Raw genomic sequence first — 21,973 nt, forward strand, 5'->3', positions numbered from 1 at the left:
CTTAACATGGTAAAAGGTTTTTAACATTGTTGTCTTCTTCCTTTAGGGTTGGGAGTGTCCCTTCCCCAAATGAAGGAGTTCAAATATCAGGGAGTGTGGGTAATATGGATACAAGATCGGCAGGTGGATTGGTTTGGCATAAACACTTGTGTCGGCATTGTACTGGACTGTCACTGGAATAGAATGAGCTGAGCCTTTCAGATTACCAGTAATTGAAAGTTGTAAATACACATTTTAATTTGTTTGCGTAGCTGTACAAACATGCTGATTTGCAAATGTAAAATGGCATTACATTTGATAAAAGCTGCATAATGACAAATGACTGAATGAATAATTTTGAAGGAATCTAAATTTCTGATTGAAAATTGACTAACAAAACTAAATCTTTTCATGCTATTTTAGACTTTGTGTAATAAAATGAGGAAACATATTGGCACTGCTTTTATCTGGCACCTTTAAATAACCTCCACTTCTATGTTGTCCTTACATTTTTGCTGTAGTCCTGTGAGGATGAATAGTATGTGAAGGCTACAAACCACAGACCTTATATTGCATTCATATTGTAAAACTGAAATGTTTGCTAAAGGTTCACTAGTTTCAATCCAATATTCAGATTCATTACTTTGGAAAAACATTGCCGATGTAACTGCTGGCCAGCTGAGGCTAATACATCCTATTTTAGTTCCCTACCTACCCCACTTTGCTATGGTAAGAACAGGTAATACAAACAGGTAATTTCAATGTTATGATATCTATCAGTAAGCTCTCTGGTGTATTACTGGCTCTAGTGTTTCAGGCCACCTGTGAGTGTTGGAAGATCAATGGGGAAATTAGATGTCAAGGCTTGGCTTTTGCGGTGCACCCGCTGAAACTTCCACCATTAGATCGTTCTCCCATATACTGCCATGCAATAAAAGCTGGACATGGGAGATCAAGTTTCCCTAATAATGTTAGGGCCAAAACCACCATAAACCAAACATAAAAAAACTAATCTGTGACCTGCAACAACACCGATTAGTCTCAAAGCTAATAATAATAGATGATAATGTATGACTATAACTTGTGGAAGTGCAATTCTGGACTGAGGATGGTTTGCCATGAAATCCGGTACATTTCTCTGTAAGCAGTGGCCAAAAAACTGCATTCTATCCTCCACTACAGTAATATTTAGCCCATGCATGTACTCCAAAACCCACCCAAAGCTGTCAGTGTTCAGCCAAATATACTTTACACACTACTAGTGCGACTTCCCAGTTATCAGCTCTATCATCATTACCTCTCACAATACATCAGATTTTTCTACACTGAGAAACAGATCCAATTTGTCACCTTGTTCTTCCCCCTCTGTTGTTAAACAAAGACGAAACCCGTGGAAAAGCCTCTGATCCACAGTGTAAGCCCCTAACACCCATACCCAATGTTACTTTCTGCTTGAGCACTTAGGCTCAGTGTATGAATGTGTGTGAATTGTGAATGCAGAAGTAGTGTAAAAGCGCTTTGAGTGGTCGAAAAGACTAGAAAGGTGCTATACGGAGCATTTATATTTATGTCACCATGCATCACTCCAGGATAACCAAAAATGGGCAAAGAGGCGGGCCGTGGGTGGAGGTGAGCTGACGTGTTGCTGAAACCACTCCCACCTAGTTCGACGTGACCAAGTTATCTCATGCTAAGGAGTTAATGCTATATTTTACATAATGGTAGTTACAAGTCGTTTATTTGGCTGTCACCTAATTATATGTTAACGTTACTTGTAATAAACATAATAAGCTAGCAGTAGAGTCCTTAGTTACATGATGGAATATATCTTGTAAAACGTTGCTATCACATTAATTAATTCCCCACACCACTATTTTGAGTAACGTTAGTGCTGTTAGATTATTGTCTGGAATAGGATACTTGTGAGAGAAAGATTTTAGTGATCAGTTCTAGTTGATGTCTCCATGTCTGCTACTCAAAACTTAAACTGTACTTAATGTTACTAGGATTTAAAGATTGCCTCCTTTGTTCCATTTTCTCCCACATGTGACATGATAGTGCTGTCAACATTAAAACACTGTTTTGAGTTAATTAGTTAATCAGTTGACATTTCTCTATTATTTACAATACAGAAATGTATTTAGGCTATTCTAAAATTTTTATACATTTTGAGATACTGGAGTTTTTATTTCCATGAACTGTAAACAGTAATGATTCAAATTAATACAACAAAAGGGCTTGAAATACTTCACTTTGTGTAATGAATCTTGAATATATCAAAAATTCACTTTTCGAATTAAATTACACTTACAAAATTAACTCCTCCAAAATTATCTATTTTTAAAGACTCATTTGTATTGTTAATTTATATTTGTCATCACCTGAAGCATTTATTACACATTTTCCCCTCAGAGTCACACTGTGAATCAGATGTCCCACCTGGTGCCAGAGAGCTGCAGAGACTTGGGAAGCCTCGTCATTGTGTTGTTAGCGTGGACTGATGTGGAAAGGCTTTCTCTCTTTCTGTTTACTTTGAGTTTTAAATATTGTCCATATTTGAGTTATAGGGCCATTTAAAAAAAGATATGGTTTATGGTTCACATTGTAATAAATTCTATACATATATTGGCACTCCCTGTATTTACTACTTACTGAAAAGCTAATAGTATACTTTAGATAAAACATGAAACATTAAAGCTGAACTCTTGCTAAAGAACATCACTCTAGTATAAGTTGAAAAGTGAAAATACTCCCAACCCTTCGTGTCCATCGGGTTCAGGTGCAGCTACTTCTAATAGTATCTAACTGAACAGTGACTCTGTTACAGGACGTAGCTAAATCTTACATTGCCCGTTTGTAAAGTTTACCGTTAACATAACGTGAGCTAACATATCTGGCTAATTAGCATAATGAGCTAAGCTAACACACTATATCCCAACAGCGTTACCTGTTAAATATTGTTAACACATAAATAAAATTCCGGAAGTTTCCCTCACCAACAGGAACACGGATTTCCTGGAAGTTCTTTCTCCAATAAACCGCACAGTCTGCCATTATTCATCCAGTATCTGCATATAGAAATGTCCAAACGGCCCAAATGTCCAAAACTTTCTGTTGCTAGCCTCTATCTGGCCCGCCCAATGATGATGCAGTGAACAGTGACGATTCTCTCTGACCAATCAGTAGTCTGCCATGTTTTCACGTCACATTTTAGTATCGCCTCAGCTCGCATGGAATCTCGATGGAGGTGAAAAAAAGTACCTGGAAGCAGGTACAGGTACAACTTTTCCACAATGGAAAACCAAACAAAGGCGAGTTGAGCTGGTACTATGCAGTGGAAAAGGGGCTTCAAAGCATTTTTATTAACTTTAATTGTACCTGTTCTTTTACATTCCTCTGTGCTGCTGTGTCAGCCTGAATTTTAATTCTATTAATAAAGGTATCGCCGTGTCTGTGTAGGTTCTTGCCCGCTTCTTCCCACCGTCCAAAGCGTGCAGACTAGGTTTATTGGCAACTCTAAATTGTCCTTAGTTGTGAGTGTGAGTGATGGTTTGTATATATGTGTGCCCTGTGATGGACTGGCGACCTGTCCAGGGTGTACCCCGCCTTTCGCCTGATGTCAACTGGAATTGGCTCCAGCCCCCCCACGACCCTGTACACAGGATAAGTGGTTGACAATGAGTCAGTGAGTGAGTAATAAAGGTATATCTTAATTTATCTTATCATTTAAGGACTGTAAAATGAGGTCAGATTACTCTGTGTGACTGAGTCACAGGCATAGACATTGAAAGTGTTACCAAAATCACGACTGAAATCAGTTATAATGAAGAGTATTGATGTATTGCTGCCTAAAAATTGGCTTTAAACTGAGTTAATAGTAGAAAAACACATCAACCTCTCATGAAGTGGTCTAAAACAGACTTTAGGGACAGTAAAACTCCACCATGCCGATGCTGATGTTATTTGGGCTAATCCGCTCTCACCAGTTCACGCACACTGGTGCACAGTCCAAGCCATGCCATTCAAATATGAAGTCTGCCCACTGGTCCAGTGAAACACCCAAACCCTCCCAACCCCACCCCCCACACCTCCTCTGTGTCCTCTCACACTACCTTTCTTTACTTTCTTTACAGTTCGTCGTGTGCCTCCCCGTTTCTCCATCCCCCCAACCAATCATGAGGTGATGCCCGGTGGCAGCGTCAACCTGACCTGCGTTGCGGTTGGTGCTCCCATGCCTTATGTCAAGTGGATTAGTGGCGAAGTGGAGCTGACTCGGGAGGAGGAGATGCCTATTGGCCGCAACGTCCTGGAGCTCACTAACATCCGGCAGTCCACCAACTACACCTGTGTGGCCATATCCTCCCTGGGCATGATTGAGACCACAGCCCAGATCACTGTCAAAGGTCAGAAACACTGGGTGTGTCTCGGTAGATGTGATCTCACATAGGACAGTGGAGGACGTGGAAGCAGAAAACATTTGAATAATGTCTAAATAATACATTTGTTTACAGGAGAAATTAATATATGCAGCTGAATGCTAACATTTACTATTGTATATGTTATGTATAGAAAATATATAATTTGCTGTAGATGCTTTTGTGGTTGTTTTGAGATACATTTGACAATGGGAACAGTATGTATGACAAAGAAAATCTCTGACAAGCTTTTTTTTTTGACAGATACAATGTGCACTAACTGCAATTTCTGCCAAATCATCTGTGTACTTTCAAGCAATACTGCAATAATCAATACAACATTTTTATATTAAGTAGGCTTTCTATTTTCAAACTCCTTGCAGAAGGATGACCCAGTAGAATCATTCCTCAGTAGTGGTGCTTTATTAGCCTTGGCATAGGTGGGGCCAGCAGCAGTTGCTGAGGAGGGAAGGGTTATATGAACTGGTGCCTGGATGCTGCACTGTTGGTGTTTTGGAGAATGGATAAAGCTGCTAGTTAACCATGACAAGTAGGTGCATAATAGAAAGGTGATGGCCTTTTTCATTGGTTATTTTCATAATGGCCGGATTGTTTTAGTGATTCTGTCAAAGTCAAAGTTTTTCAAAGACATTTTAAACGTTTTAAACGTTTTAAACATTTAAACGTACATTGCAAGTTCCGACCTGTTTTCCAACAATGATCCATCTTAGAGGTTAAGAGCTTTTCTGAAGAGCATTTCTACAAAAGCGCTTTCATTATACACATATTTCCCAAATCAGCAGACATTAGCTGTCTACAGTACTGAAGATGATGCTGAATACATTTTAAATAATTAGTCAGCTGTGTTACATATTAATTTACATACATCACAAAACTGAAGTGTTGTAAACGATAAAGATAGATTTTAACTTGGGGTAGTTCAGTATAAATACAATGCTTAATTAGCACTACAGCTTTCAGCTTGCTGCTCTTCATGTTACTGCACGGAAGTCTCTTTAATAAAGTACACTTGATTGATTGATTTAGCTGCTGCTCCAGGAATGCGTTTCTCTTAAACTCACACTAATCCTAAAATGAAGCACTTCCTATGAATTTCATTACTATGCAGGTAAAAAACATACACACTATAAATAAAATGAAAAGAGAAGATGAAAATATCCCATCAGGGAATATTTATTTCAGCCACAACAGATGAAGATTTTAGGCGTCAGGGGAGGGAGTGGAAGATGATGACAGAAACTGACAGATGATCAGATAGTGAATTCATTTGTGCCTGTTTGTCAGTTTTGTTTTATTTTCTTATTTTCTAATTTGAATATTATCACCCATTTTACATCAAGCATCATTTTTGATGTTTTGATTTTTGAAGCCTGGTCTCCAGTGTCATAGTCCTGCATGTTGTACATGCAACAATCCATCCTGGTCTCTTCCCAACAACTTAATGCTTAAGGAGGAATAAAAAACACATTTATTTGCACAAATCAATAAATCATGCTCTTAAATTAATGCATGCACACAGATTACTTTTTTGTTTTAGAAATTTCAGTTCAGAAAAACAAGCCATGTCAAACACAATGATAATGGGCAAAATCCAACCATCCAAAATCAAAATAAAAACTGCATTTAGATTAAATTGTTACTGTTTAAATTGAATTGTATTAATTTAAACGCTCAGTGTAGGGAGGAGCACCTAGAGTGGTAGCAGCTGGCTTGAAGCTGTGTTGTGCTGTTGAGGTGCATACAATTATTGAATTAGTTTATTGTGATATTAATAATTATATATATATACAAACCACATGTCAACACTAATTTAAGTCTTCCAAATCCCCCCCAAAAGATATTTAGAAAATAAAGTTAGCAAAATAAAGGTTTCATGGGCCTTTCAGACACGCAACAGCACCACTGCGCTATGAAACTCATCATTTCCCATGGCTTCCGCCTCGCCATTGTGAGTTTGTTGCTAAGACAAGCAATGCGCAGCGCACCACTTTGTGAGCTGAATGCATGGTCAAAGTTCACATTCATTGCGCTTTGGCACTGAACCCAGTTGCCAGCGCAGCACAAATGACTCCCTTCTTGGGGTGGCAATGGGCCAGTGGATAAGACACATGCCTTTGATGTGAGAGACCCGGTTTCAATTCCTTCTGTGACCCATCCACCATTGTGTCCCTGAGCAAGACACTTGCAGAGAAGGGCAGGTCAGCGAAAGGCCAGTAATAGCCATTCAGAAGGAGAGAAAGGCGGGTCAGCGAAAAAACGGTAAACAGCTTCGATTCAGCTGTAGGCTACATGTTGCCCACCAGGTTGGCAATTTGGACTGGAGCAAGAGTTTCAGAGTGGTGAATTATTAATCTGTAACAAAAGTATCTTTCATCCATAAAGTTTTAACTGAGCTCTGTCTCTACATCACAGGAACAACTTTATGTCCACTGACTGCCTGGAGGGTAGCTAGTGTTTGGAAGGGAGAGGAGAGGTGTGTGTGCTGCAGCTCAGTGTTTTCCACCGCTGTTTTTGAGGGCGTGTCGGAGTAGTCACTCCGCGAGCATTGTGATGTCACCAGAAAGGGAAGTAAAGGCTGGACTACAAACGAGCTGTTTTCAGGCAGTTCAGAGCAGAGTTTTCTGTGGGAGATGGCAACTCCCTTTGGGGTGGACTTTGGGCTTTTTCACTTTGCAAACCTGTTACATGCACAAAAAAGATATTCAACTCAATAAAGGAGAGGGGAAAAGCCAAAAACCATAATGCCACCTCTTTAAGAGTAAGATGTTCAGAGTTAATATTTATACGATTACACATACAAGTTTGATTTAGTTACAATATTTACTGTTTTGACACCAACTCCTTATCAACTGAGAGTCAAATATAAAGGATCTGACTCTATCAGAGTAGAATTACCTCTACATTTACTCAAATTCCTCTAACACCAAAAATGTAACTCTTTTCAATTTGCTGTGTTGTGTTGTATATCTTTTTGTGCATGTAATAGGTTTGCAAAGTGAAGCCCACCCCAAAGGGAGTTCCCATCTCCCATAGAAAACACTGCTCTGAACTGCTTGAAAACAGCTCGATTGTAGTCTTTATCATTGTAACCTATCTGCATCACTATGTAACACATAGTTATAATGCTCTCCTAGCTGCTAGTCAGGCGCACCCTTAAACACCTCTGGAAAAACACCAATTAAAGCAATTTAAACCTATTCTGGTACCTAAAACACCTAAACAAAATTATGAACCTGAAAATGAGCATAATATGACCTCTTTAACTCATTTATTTGTTCCATGACACTTGGTCGGGCTCCATATGAATGAATAGATCGTTTTTTTTATATCTTTAAAAAACAACAATAGGCTCTGCTGGTGGGCTGCATTAAATATAAGCGCTTCTGATAATCTCTAGCTCTTGTTAGGTAGACTACAGACATGCACCCATCACTTGGAAACATAATACATGTGCTCAGCCTGCTGGCCCTGTGCTGATCCGGAGAGGGCAGAGACAGGCTCCTGAAAGATAATTACTGTTAGACTGGTGTTGAAGAGTTCCATGTACTCTGAGCTGGGTGTTCCTCCTGCCAGACCTTCATGTCAGAGAGGTGGAAAAAAGAAGACTGCAGAGACTTGTTTGTCTGACTCTCTCGTCTGTCTTTACTTTCTAACAGCCCTGCCCAAGCAGCCCACTTCCCTCATTGTGACAGAAACCACGGCCACTAGTGTCACCTTGACCTGGGATTCTGGCAACCCAGAACCGGTGTCCTACTATGTGATCCAGTATCGCAGCAAACTGTCTGACAACGGCTTCCAGGAAGTAGATGGAGTAGCTACAACACGATACAGTATCGGCGGCCTTAGCCCCTTCTCTGAATATGACTTTCGTGTCATGGCTGTCAACAATGTCGGCCGTGGGCCCCCCAGCAGTAACGTGGACACCCGTACAAGCGAGCAGGCACCGTCATCACCTCCTCTTCATGTCCAGGCACGCATGCTAAGCTCCAGCACCATGCTTGTCCAGTGGGAACCTCCAGAGGAGCCCAATGGCCAAATCCAGGGATACCGGGTCTACTACAGCTCCAAGCATGACGCCCCACTCAGTGCCTGGCAGAAGCACAACACAGATGACAGCCAGCTCACCACCATCTCAGGTCTCACCCCAGATATCACTTACAGCCTGAGGGTGCTGGGCTTCACCTCTGTGGGAGACGGGCCTCCCTCTGATGTTCTGCAGATCAAGACCCAGCAGGGAGGTGAGAATGCGCTCGCTGTTTCTGCAAAGCAATGGCATAAGATAATTCTGAAGTTTTCACAGTCGCATTGCATTTTAAGGTGTAAGCTACAAGGTGGGAGTCATCTGGATTATTCTGTGGCAGCAAGAGTACTGCTGGACAGTGATGGAAGAATTACTCAGATAAAAAAAAAATAGCAGACCCATATTGAAAATAGTCCCTTACACGTAAGGGTGCTGTATTCACAGTGTTACGTAAAGCTGCATTAATAGATCTCTTTGGTCTTTGGTTGCAGTGGAACAAGCTGTAAATACAACACTGACATATTATCACCTTGTAAAGTGTTATGGCAAAAGTGTAAGCAAAGAGTTGTCTATTTACACATCCAGCCGACACAGAGCAGCAGGTACACTAACTGTAAAAACAGAATACAGAGGGTAAATGCCTCTGGTGCAGGGACAATTAGAAAAATTAACACCAACAAACCCAGCAGTGTGACATAATGCACAGACAACAGTCATCTTCACTGTACCATGTAGCACCTCTAAACCACACCTCCATGACTTCCTAATTATTGTGTATTATTATGTATTTGTTTTAAATGTATGTGTTTCTGTGTAATAGACCCATGCTAGAACTGGGTTGCATGGCTTGGTAGCAGCAGAAGTGTGTTGGATAAATGTAGTTTCCCTGTGTTACACAACCATCATTTTGAAATTGCAGAAAAACTGAGCTGTAATGTGAAACATCAGTCTGTCAAATATTTACCAGCTAAACACAACTGTGTGTGTGTGTGTGTGTGTGTGTGTGTGTGTGTGTGTGTGTGTGTGTGTGTGCGTGCGTGTGTGTGCGTGTTTGTGTAATATGAAGTTCTCACACACTTTATAAAATGGACAAAAGGGAATAAACATGGTATTGCATTCACAGAGAGCCTGTTTTTGTGTGTTCTCATCTTACTGTGCTTGGCTGGAAGAAACCTGACATCACAACAGGGCTGCAATAGTAGATAATGCCACCCAAATTCAGCTGACCCACGTTATTTATTTGTGGGATAGAGTTCATCACCCTTCCAGACAGACATAAATCATTTTACCTTAAATGCATATTACAGTGTCTAGTAACTAGTATCAGACTGAGAAGGATTGTTTTATCAGAGCATCACTGTGATTAATGTAAAATTTCCCCAAGTCATGCCATCTATTATGTGGCTGTCCACTATCATATCATCAAGAGCAGTTGGGCTGTTGACTGAGCTCAGGCAAAAAATCACTAAAAAACAGAAACAATGCAACAGAACAAAGTTCCATCCTCACTGATCTTGAAACTTTAGAATGACTCTCTAGTTTAAATAGGCACAATCAAATTAGTGATGGACTAATACCAACAACTGATCTGATGCCAGTGCTCCTTGTAAATGTAAAATCTATATATGTAACTGCGTGAAACTGACTGGGACCATTATTCTATGTCTAAGGGTGCTTTCACACCTGTAGTTCAGTTCATTTGGTCTGGACCAAGTGAAAAAAATTATACACTGTATGTATGTATGTACACTGCATTTTCGTCCTGGTCCGGTTCATGTTCACACTGCAGTTTTACAAACGAACCAAGATAAGTATTATTATTATTATCCTATAGTACACTGTGGTATCGCTGTCACAAATGTTTTATGGACTTAATGAGCTGACAAGGTAAACAGAGTACTACTGGCCCTCCTTTTTTTAACAGCTTTTGTCCTATTAATCAGCCGTTAGAAGATGGTTTTATTAGTGGTTTAACTTTGGAAATAATGCTCAGATCACATCTTTGCTATCATGAAATCCTGTGGTTGCGTTGTTTGCTTTCACATCACCATTCAATTCAATTCAATTTTATTTATATAGCACAAAATCACAACAACAGTTATCTCACAGCGCTTTTCATAAAAGAGCAGGTCTAGACCGTACTCTGTGATGATATTTACAGAAGCCCAACAGTTCCCACCAAGAGCAAGCACTAGGCGACAGAGGCAAGGAAAAACTTCCTTTAAGAGGCAGAAACCTCGAGCAGAACCATGGCTCAGGGTGGGCGGCCATCTGCCTCGACCGGTTGGGGTGAAGGAAGAAGGGAACAGAGAGAGAGAGAGAGAGAGAGGGGAGGGAGGCAGCCTACACAATATACACACAGAGGTACAGACAGTAAAGGTGATGTTGCTATAGACTAAATGGAAAATGGTACAGATATTTATAGTAGTGTTAATGATAACAATCGTAATGTTAATGATTATAATAACAATAATAACAATAGGACTAGTAACAATAGTCGTTGCAGCAGAGGGTGTCGAGCAGGAACACGGGGGCAGCAGGTGACCCGCAGCCACAGATCCAGACTCCACAGCTCCAGAGCCAGAAACACCTGCAGGAAGTGATAGGAGGAGAGAGGAGAGGGACGAGAAAGCACAAGACTACCAGAAAGGGGAGAAGTTGTGTTAGTAACATGCAATAATGGGATGAGGTTGCATACAGAGGGAGAGAAAGTAGAGGAGAGAGGAGCTCAGTGCATCATGGGAAATCCCCCGGCAGTCTAGGCCTATAGCATTATAACTAAGGGATGGTTCAGGACTACCTGAGCCAGCCCTAACTATAAGCTTTATCAAAGAGGAAAGTCTTAAGCCTACTCTTAAATGTGGAGATGGTGTCTGCCTCCTGAACCCAAACTGGAACCTGGTTCCACAGGAGAGGAGCTTGATAGCTGAACGCTCTGGCTCCTAGTCTACTTTTGGAGACTCTAGGAACCACAAGTAACCCTGCATTCTGGGAGCGCAGTGCTCTGGTGGGGTAGTAAGGTACTATGAGCTCTTTAAGATGAGATGGTGCCTGAGAATTAAGAGCTTTGTAGGTAAGAAGAAGGATTTTAAATTCCATTCTGGATTTTACTGGAAGCCAATGCAAAGAAGCTAAAACAGGAGAAATGTGATCTCTTTTCCTGGTTCCTGTCAGAACACGTGCTGCAGCATTCTGGATCAGCTGAAGAGTCTTAATGGACTTTTTCGAGCAGCCTGATAATAAGGAATTGCAGTAATCCAGCCTAGAAGTAACAAATGCATGGACTAGTTTTTCTGCATCATTTTTAGACAGGATGTTCCTGATTTTCGCAATATTACGTAGGCAGTGAATTACCCTATGAATACACCAGTGAACCGCACCAGAGTTCGTTTGAAAGCATACCGAGACCACCTCTTCAAGGAGGTCTTGATACGCTTTTGTTGCGCACCCGAGTGTGTTTGCTGCATTCACCTGCCCAAATGAACCACACCAAGGGGAAAACGAACTCTAGAGTGATTCAACCAAACTAAATGGCAGGTGTAAAGGTACCCTTAGATAGCACATACATACACAACATACTGTATCACATCAAAAGATCTACATTATTTTAGGCATGTGCAAATTTTAATATATTGTTAGAATGTTTATAAAATCTTTAGCTTTTTGGCCACATGAAGACTGTAAAACAGGCTAAACACACATGTGACATAATCCTTACAGTACCTTAAAGGGACATTATGTAAGATTTGGTGTGATGTGGCGCCCCTGCCGATTCATACGGTAATTCACTGCTATTGTAAATAAGGTCAGCTGTACTTGTCCAACAGAAAGAATGCCAGCTTTTATTTCATCAAGCTCTTGCCAATGTCCAGCAGCCTCTTGCTTGGGCTCCCTCGTTTTCTCTTCTTGGCTTCCTGCGTCAACATCGTCTCTTTGCCTCAGCCATTAGCATTAACGGTATGTCCACAGAGGCTGCTGAGCCCAGTTATGTTTCCTGCTCACCCAGCTCCAGCTCGACATCGGCACCCCTCTCCACCAGCAGCAGCAAGCTAGTCAACAAAGCTAGACAGCAACCGACATCAACTCCAGATTTATAGCTAGCAGCTAAATCTCTGTCTGTGAAACCTCTGGCTGATTTCAACAACTCTCTTAACACAACCAAACTCAATCAAATCAAGAGCAACAACACAAGACACAGCAAGCAGCTAATAAGTTATTACTGACTAGTCCAACAAAAAGAAGGCCAGGTCAGCATCTGCCCTGCATCCTTTCAGCTCTTAGCTCACTCCAACGAGTAAAAGCCAGTCTGATATTTATTCTTCTCTGGTCTCTTCCTCAGACAGTCTCTCTCTATTTGTCTTCCTTGCTTCCTCCGACCTCTTCTTCAGTCTCTTTGCAGCCTCTGCCATGATATCCATACTGACAATACTGAGCTAGCTTCTTCCTAAAAGCTAATATTGTACATTTTATACTTTTTGCTTCTTATAATTTGTTTGTTGTACAATCGTGTTGGGGCCATAAAGCATTATGCCGTTGTCGTGATAAATGTCCTGCCTGGGATTCCAATGTTACATAGTGCAGCAGCTGGCACTGCGAGCCATTAACCCTTTTACAAGTCTGTGTACCATCAAAATGATTTTCAAGCTGTTATTTTAAGATACAATTACTACATGCTGCTTTAAACCTTCCACTTAATTTTATTGTTATCTCTCAGGACTTTATGGAGCCTGGCAGGTATTCAGAGAAAAGATTTGCTTATAATGCATAAATTATTTAATTTGTACCCTTGATTTAATAGTGTTAAAATGTTGTAAAAAGCTGTTGTGGCCAGTCCAGTTGGAGAGTAGCACCTATTAGTGCTTTTAGTATGGGGATGCCAACACACATAAGTGTTCAAGCTGGCTAATTAGTTTCTACTCATGTTGAAGTTGGGCGTGCTGTAAATTAGTTAGGCTACTGAACATAATGTACTAATCGAGGTGTAAGTTTTTGGAACAAAATTAAAGGGAGAGATGTCAATCCAGCACAGTCTGCACACACCCATGAGAAGAGCTCTAATCAGACAAGAGAAACACTTGTATCAGTGTACAGTGGGTGTGCACGGGCTATAAAGCTAAATTAACTGATTTTTACAGCTACTCAGTGGCAGTAAAGCCAGATAAAAACAGCAGCTTTCAGAAAGATGGATTTATTAAAAAGTTACTTAAAAAAAGGTATGTGTGTTTGGAAGTGTGTTTGCTTGATTGTCAAGAGTCTGAGCCATTAGCAGCTGAGTTGAGATGGTTGCTGCGTTATCGTGTCACCTCAGCTCCACCGTACTTTGCTATAATTAGGATTTTCAGGCTCCTGTAATTAACAAAGTTGGAATGCAAGTAGTAAAGCTAAGACCAAGCTTGAAACTGCCAGAAAACACAGGGTGACTTCACAATCTAGCTGTAATAATGGTGTTTGCAGAAGCTGTGGTCTGCCATATTACAACATTATAACACAACTGAGTAAGTTCCTGGCAGTCATGGACATGAGACGCTGTTAGTAAATAGTTTACTGACATCACCTTTATTTTATTTAAAGGTGATGGCAGTATTGACTGTAGCATTTCACTGGTGTTCTCTGTTCACCTTCTGATTCTTTAACTTTGTATTTGCACATTTCAATACACCATTCATTGTCTCTGTCTGTTCCTGTCTTTTAGTGTCTTCATCTCTTTGTTCTGCCTCCAGTTCCAGGTCAGTTGTCTGGTTTCGAGGCAGAGGCCGAGCTGGACACACGTGTGATGTTGTCATGGCTTTGGCCTGTCCAGGACCCCATCATTAGCTTTGAACTGCTCTACTGGGTGGCCAACAATCCCACAGACAAGGTAAATACCACCTTAAAAGCAAGCATTTGATGGATGGATTTTATTCTTAAAATGTGTAAATTATTTCTGTGTTCTTTGGTGTATTTAAAGATTTTTATATTTCTGCCTGTACAATGTGTAAGGCATGTGTAATATGTGTGAATATTATGTATGTATATGATGTTCTATAGCTGATGAGCTGATATTTGTGTTAATATTTAATAAATTATTATATACCGTTTCATACTACATCTAAAATCCTTACTGCTCCATTTTCATTTGTATGCTGTTGTTGCTTCTTCGTTCAGCAACCCCAGTGTCCCTGCAGGAATCATGATCTCATGGTTTTCATCTCTCCGCAGCATCGTGTCATTTTCGACCCAGCAGGCTCCTATGCAGTTGATGGTCTAAAGCCAGATACAGTCTACATGTTTTCCCTGGCAGCAAGATCTGACATGGGTTTAGGAGTCTTTACTCAGCCTATTGAGGCTAGGACTGCCCAATCAAGTAAGTCTAATGTCACTTTCACACCATGGTTCAGATTATTTGGAAGGAAAAAAAGATCCATTGTTGTCTTTCAGTTCTGGTCCGTTTAATGTTTAAACTAACGTATTACAAACGAACCAAGAGGAGTAATCATGATGTCATATAAACTGACAGGTAAGTCATTGATTGGACTGTGTTGGTGATGTCATTCTGCATCATCAGCGCTACATGGATACCATACGAAATAAAATTATTATGGCTTTATGTAGGACTGTAGTACTTGAGTCTACCACATTTAATGTTTCCTGGGTTAATGCTACAGTGTGTAAGATTTGGCCAGAATTTAAAACATTCAAAAAATGAACTAACATGATCAACACAATATGAAGAAGTTACAGCTCTGACTTCATGTGAAAGAAGTCAATTTACTGTGTTTCACAGATAACTTAAGAAGTGAGCAGGCTAATCAACTAGCCCTTACCGTCCTGCGTTGTAATACCACTTGTGCCTTGAGAGGCGATAGTGAGTCACTGTAGCGTCCAGTCTGCCCTCAGTCCAATGTGAGAGGATGAAGAAGTAGAGCTGCCCCCAAGGGCTGTCAGTCACGTTGCAGCTACAGCACCCCCCGGTTAGTGTCACAGAAACACAAAGATGGCTGAAGCTCTTGGCAAGAACCTTTATCACAATCCCAAACACCCACTCCCTGCAGGAAACCACATTCTGTAGCAAATATATAAAATGAAGCAAAACAAGAGTTACATTTATTTCCGTGGCTTTTCACTGCTGGAGACAGCTCCTGGTGAGTACAGTGACAGTACTTTTGATGAGGCTGTTTTCTTGCTTCTCTGGTCTTGCTAAAACTCAACTAACCAAGCTATAACATAAACTATAGGCCAACGCGACAGGTGAAGATTAGAAGATAGTTGGTTTTCGTTAATGTAGTTTAGCTAGTGTTGGGCAGCAACACGTTACTCAGTAACTTTTCCCAGTAACTAGTAAGGGATTATTATTTCCAAAACGGTAGTAATATTACAGTTACTAATCCAAGTAACGCTACGTTATTATGTTACTGCATTACTGCGTTACAGAACGCACCATCCTTGACGTGGATGTGGGACTGCACGGCAGGTCAGCGGCACCGGAACTTATGTTGTTCAAGTCAGTTGTTAACCAAAAAGCTAAAGGAAGAGCTGTAAGTATCACCATTATTGTGTCACAGTCTAACACCTCGTGCAGACTACACAACTGTTAGCGTCGTGTAGTCTAGAAGATAACTGTTTACTCAGCCACCAAAGAAGCTTCAAAGTGTAGTTTCAGAGCCTTTACCATAATGCCAGGAATATAATTCTGTTTGAGAAATGCTCGCGATTAATCGCATTGTTATGTGCAAAATTGAATAATGAATTCTAAAGTAGTGTAATGCGCACTTTTAATTTAAATGTACTGTTATATACAAAAGTGCAATAACATGAGGTTTTCAAACCCTTCTAACAAATGAGGTGCTTTTTACCAGCGGTATTCCCTTTACACAGTAGAAATAAAATATTTCTTGTGAATCTCAACTTGAACATAATGTAATCAAATCAAATATAATTTGCCACTGCCAGGGCTTTACCTTTTATAACTTGTTAAAATAAATCTGTTTTCTTGTTCTTTTTTCAAACATTTTTCTTTTATCAGGGAGCAGCATAAACAGCCAATGTTCAGTAGCAAGTGTCCCTCTTAGAGTGAGGTAAAGTGGCTGAGCACAAGGCGTTTGTGCTCACCACACGTCCGCCGCCGAAGTTGAATTGTCTTGAACTTTTTGTACGCGACGCGCAGCACAAATCATTGGAAAAGAGACTGATCCTCGCTGTTTGTGAGTTTCCAGAATCTATTACTGTTATCAGGACATCAAGAGGAGGGCATGGCAGAGCATCTCCGCAAAACTAGATGTAGGCCTATCAGCTAAAGCTATGTAGCCTATAATTTTACCTTAAGTTAAATAGGCTACAGCTGTGAAGCCGTTGCCATGGTTACTATCCATAGAGCACCTGCTGTTTACTCGCAGAGCGCTGTCTTACTTCTCCCATACGCTGCATCCAAGTGGTCTGCTGAAGCCTCCCTCCGCTGCTTGTTTGGGTGATTTCCAGGCTGATCAACATCCCACCCCTCCTGTGACCCAGGTTTGACTGTATGTGTATTCAGACCCAGTGAGCAACGGACTTTCAAAATAATAATAATAATAATAATAATAATAATAATAATCATCATAATCATCATAATCATAATGAAAACTGCGTTAACGTGAGATAAAATAATTGTCTGCGTTAATTAATTAGTGCTTTAACGCGATAACACGTTAACTTGCCCAGCCCTAATAATAATTAAAATTATTGCTAAGATGTAGTTAAAGCTGCAAGCAGTGATGAATGGGCCCTCGCTCCTTCACGCGCATTGGGGCATGACGCAGCCATGGTGTAGGTCCTCGGTCAGTGCAGCTCTGAATTTTGTACAGTTAAGTTACAAGAACTTCCTTTTTCATGGCAATAATACATCACAATGGCAACAGTGTTGGATGAAAAGTCACAAGTTTCACAATATAACGGCATCACGGTCTTAGGAATTTTCTACCAAAATTCTTTAAAAGGCAGAAAGATTGCCTAAAAATTGCACCTTCAAATCAAAATAGCTGACTTGGCTTAGAGTATGGCTCCAAGAGGCTTTTCTGTGTGTCTTGAGATGATGTGCCACAAAAATTTCATACATGTAGGTGAATTTCTGCATAAAGTGTTGTGAGTTTTCCAACAGCATTAGGCCGTCAGAAATGCGATTCATTGTGGAGAAAAAGAAAGAAGGAACAATTCATTACCTTTCAATACGTTTTGTGCTCAGACGCTAATGGCAGAATCCTTTGCTTGGCCTGTTTTGCAACGGCACCATCATGAGTCCACTTAGTATAAAACTGTGGTGCAGCACAGTGTTCAGTGTTTTTCACAAAGCATTAAACGTTGTTAACGCCACTCTCTCCTGACGAGTGCATGCATCAGTGGCAGTAGTAGCCGGAGTTTCTTTCTACAAGTTTGTTGGCAGTTTTTGCTGGTCGCACAAAATTTACAATGGATGACAATGTTCTTTGCATCTTTAGCCTAGTTCACACTACACGATTTTTAACCCGATTTGCCGCTCGGTGAGCTCGGCGACCGCCAGGCTGTGTCACTGGTCGCCAGTTGTTATGTGTGAACTACACAGCGAGGCATCAAAACGGCTCCCCAACACATTTCTAACACATCGCATCTAGCATGCCAAATATCTGGAAGAGTCGGCCGACTCGACATCCAGCCAATGAGAGCAGGCAGCTACTTTTTCACTGCAAAACATTTTGTACTCACCTCCAGCTCTCTCTGTAGCTCAGACAATCCCTGCTACCTGCGTGTACTGATCCATTCTTTCACCCAGATTCTTTGTCTTTATAATTGCTATCTTTATAATAACAAACAACAGCTGTTTCATGTGTAGGTTCACCATTTCACGTTTCACATTTCACGTGTGTTTTCTTGACAAAAAGTGGTTTGGAGAACAGTGTCGCGTGACAGAGTACTGTGTGACCCCCTGTCACCAATCAGTCACGTAGTGTGAACGCCACAACGGCTTCAAGACTCCCGTCACAAGACGGCAAGTTGTGTAGTGTGAACAGTATGGCCATCGTCCGACGCTGAGAGTTGTGTAGTCTGTGACACAATAATGGTGATACTTACAGCTCTTCCTTTAGCTTTTTGGTTAACAACTGACTTGAACAACATAAGTTCCGGTGCCGCTGACCTGCCGTGCAGTCCCACATCCACGTCAAGGATGGTGCGTTCTGTAACGCAGTAATGCAGTAATGTAGTAACGTAGCGTTACTTGGATTAGTAACTGTAATATTACTACCATTTTGGAAATAATAATTCCTTACTAGTTACTGGGAAAAGTTACTGAGTAACGCGTTACTGCCCAACACTAGCTAAACTACATTAACGTTACTTACCCTGCATATTTATACCAGCTTACAGCTTGATTCTTTCAGTGCTTGCAGCTAACTGGGATGCAGCAGCCTGTGTCACAGTAAAGAAGATCTGGATTATGTTTTTTACTGTGCTTTGCTGTGAGTTTTGTGAGACGTTGGTGTCACACAAGTCTGCTGCATAGTATTGTAAACAAGGAAGTAAGATTGCTGATGAAAGACAACGTTTTATGGGAAACAGCGACGATAGGTCAAATTTGCTAAAAAGTTGCGGTAAGCGGTCAAAATTGAAAGTCACGCTGAATTCACTGGGATTTTTTGAATTTGTGTAAATACAGTAGTTGCGATTGCGACATGGCAAAATAGTATTACTAGTAGAGTATAGAGGTCACCGGCATTTTAGCAGCGTTTAAAGTCGTAGTAACTGTAGTTACGCATGGAAAAAGGAACATGGGTTTAAAGGGCAGTGGTGGCTAATGAACCTGCAGCAAATACACGTGGGCGATGGCGGTGCCTGATTAAATGTAATTAAGATGAGCTTGAACATAAGTGGGTTTTTAGTTAGTTTAACAGGAGGCTCAACTTTCAGTTTGTAACTCACTAGCAACTGGGACAGGAACAGGAATGCCTCAGAAGTTGCCAGAGAATAAGAAAATGTTTTTGCTCCAGTGAGTTCGAACCCAGCTTGGCGTGATCTTGCAAAAAAAGTAGCTTACATTTTTCAATTTTTTGTTTCGTATTTGTATCATATAGTGCTCACTTCTACAGTCATATTCAGCACAGTCACTATGAGATGCGATGTGACTTGTGAAATGGCCTATATGTTTTGTTAGTGTGACCAATCTGGGGACGGAGGCAGACAACCCCTGCTGCAAACAACAGCAGCCAGTTAGTTTGAAAACCAGTAGTGATACAACACCGGTCATAGATAGAACAAAACGTAGCTGCTTTGTTTTTCCATTTTGGTTTTAAAACAGAAAAACTAGAGCAGATATCTGGTTTTTTGTTTGTTGTTTTTCCATTTTTCCATTTTGGTTTTAAAAAAAAAACAACTTGTTTTTTGTTTTTTCCTATTTGGTTTTGAAACGGAATAATCAAAGAATGAACCATACACGGGTTAATTTAGTTCTCAAGCATACACATTAAACAATGTGTGTTTTGGCATTTACAGGAATATAATTTCAGTCAATATTTATTAGTACAGGTTGAAGGTTTTTTTACTCCTGTTGTTGTTTGTCATCCATTTCACAAATGTAAGTAGATTTTTGCTTATATCCAGAGCTTTGTAAACCTGAATAAGAGAACAGAACCTATTCTGAACTCATTATTTCACTTAAGCCATCATACAGAAGCATAAGAGTTTGCTTGATATCATATATTTTCTGCTCTCTTCTGCATAACAAATCACCAGGTGTTGCACATTGCACATTTTCTCAAATAGTCTATTAAAGGCACTGAGTCAATAAATACAGCATATTATAATGTAAGCACAAACAGACTGTTGCACAGCTTTTGTCATGACATGCCATGTGACGTGTAGAGTGTGCTGATGTGCACGACTTCCTGTCTGATCACTGGTCCCACACTGACACTAAGACTATTGAAAATCTTGAATCAATTCAGTGCTTAACTGCATATCTAGTATTGGATCTCAATGAATAACTTACCACTCTGACCTCTTGCTCCGGTCTACACTGCAAAGTTGGTTCGGAAACATGTACAGCTGAACCAAAGCCACCAGTCGCTGGTCATGACCCGCCCTACTCTGTTTCTGATTGACTAGTAGTCCTTAACTAGGTACTGTGCATGTGCAACTCCCAACAAAGATTCATTAGGAGTGAGATGCATCACTCCGTAGCTAAAATGGAGCGTTCAACACAAAGAGGTTCTGCAGCAATGTGTAGTATGACAAAAAATATGGTGTTGTTTGAAAATGAAACCATGTAAAACCAAGTACAACCCCTAAATAAAATTATGAACCTGAAAATAAGCATAATATGACCACTTTAAATGCACCTCTGTGCTGCTACAAAGCATATTTGAAACACCTTTTTGTTAGATGATTTTAATAGTGAAGCATGAATCAAATAAAGGGTTATGAAAGGATTTACCTTGGAGTTAAAGTGCTAACCCTATATTCATATAGGTGTAACATGATCAACCAGTCCACCAAAGGTCATTCATTTTGTATAGAAGTAAATGACCCGTCAGTGCTACAGGTTATCCAGACCAGTTATCGCATGTCCGTGATGCTATGATGGTGGCCTTGAGTGCTGAAATCTATAGAAGTGGAGCATGCTTCCAACGTTTACCGCCTACCAAGGCTAAAAGGGATATGGGTAAAAATATTTGATGTGTGATGGGTTTATTTCCCTATAAATAAATAAACTTTCCTGTGCGATCCTAAGAGGCAATGTCTGTCCCAGAAATATAACCTGATGCTTCAATTTGTTCACTCCACCCTGTTTCTCAGTGTTACACCACTTTGTTTTTATCCTAGTTATAACATCTCCTTTGTCTTGTGGGTTAGGATCATGCTTTTTCTGTCCAAATCTTACACAGCACACACTTCTAAGTTTATTTTCGTAACCATGTTTCTATTTGCGACATTAATCAGCTACAGTACATCTCCCGCACATGGATCTGTGTCTCTTTGATCAGTTGCATCCCTGTGTGGATGTGCTCAAAGGTTCTTGTATGTGTGATGGAAATACGGCTCTTTCTCAACTCAAGAGCACCTCTGCTGCAGGCGAACAAACCAGCCTCCAACACTGTTCAAAAAGTCCACACGCTCTGCTGGGGCGGCCAAACCATAGACGAGCATGATAACAGTCCCCTGTGTTATCTCTCCCACCTGCTCCACACTCATTTCAACGGCTGTATTTTGTTGTATTCTGCTCTTGTGTATCATTGTGCACAAATGCATTCATCTGTAGCATGCCTGTTACTTTTCATTTGGTGAAACGTCACTGTTGTTGTTTCACAGCAAAGTAGCTACAGTGTGAAGTGTCATCCTTGTTGTCTGCCCTCTGGACTCTGGAGATCCTTTGTAGAAGAGGATGAAACACAATCTACCAATTCATTGAAAAAATGTGTTTTATGTTAATTAATGTGTTCATTTCATGACAAGAAATATTTTATAGTTGCAAAACATTGTTACATATTAAATTCTAACAACTAAATTTCCAGTTCCAAGCTGTCTTCTTAAATTATATTCATATACAACTATTTTG

The 21,973-nt window shown here is 40.5% G+C and overlaps 1 protein-coding gene across 9 annotated transcripts in view; it reads left to right on the forward strand.

Annotated features, from left to right (window-relative positions):
- The window catches only part of ptprfa (protein tyrosine phosphatase receptor type Fa), a 292,974-nt gene that overhangs the window by 114,884 nt on the left and 156,117 nt on the right, over positions 1-21,973 (forward strand). For all 9 annotated transcript variants that reach the window (XM_038716868.1, XM_038716869.1, XM_038716871.1 and 6 more), the window contains 4 exons: positions 4,113-4,382; positions 8,072-8,653; positions 14,157-14,293; positions 14,635-14,779. In XM_038716868.1, coding sequence (XP_038572796.1) covers positions 4,113-4,382; positions 8,072-8,653; positions 14,157-14,293; positions 14,635-14,779 — 1,134 coding nt within the window. The remainder of the gene's footprint in view (positions 1-4,112; positions 4,383-8,071; positions 8,654-14,156; positions 14,294-14,634; positions 14,780-21,973) is intronic.

This window comes from Micropterus salmoides, unplaced genomic scaffold (assembly GCF_014851395.1).
Source record: "Micropterus salmoides isolate LMB-PRFRI ecotype aquatic unplaced genomic scaffold, ASM1485139v1 Ms_hic_scaffold_13, whole genome shotgun sequence".
Taxonomy (NCBI): domain Eukaryota; kingdom Metazoa; phylum Chordata; class Actinopteri; order Centrarchiformes; family Centrarchidae; genus Micropterus; species Micropterus salmoides.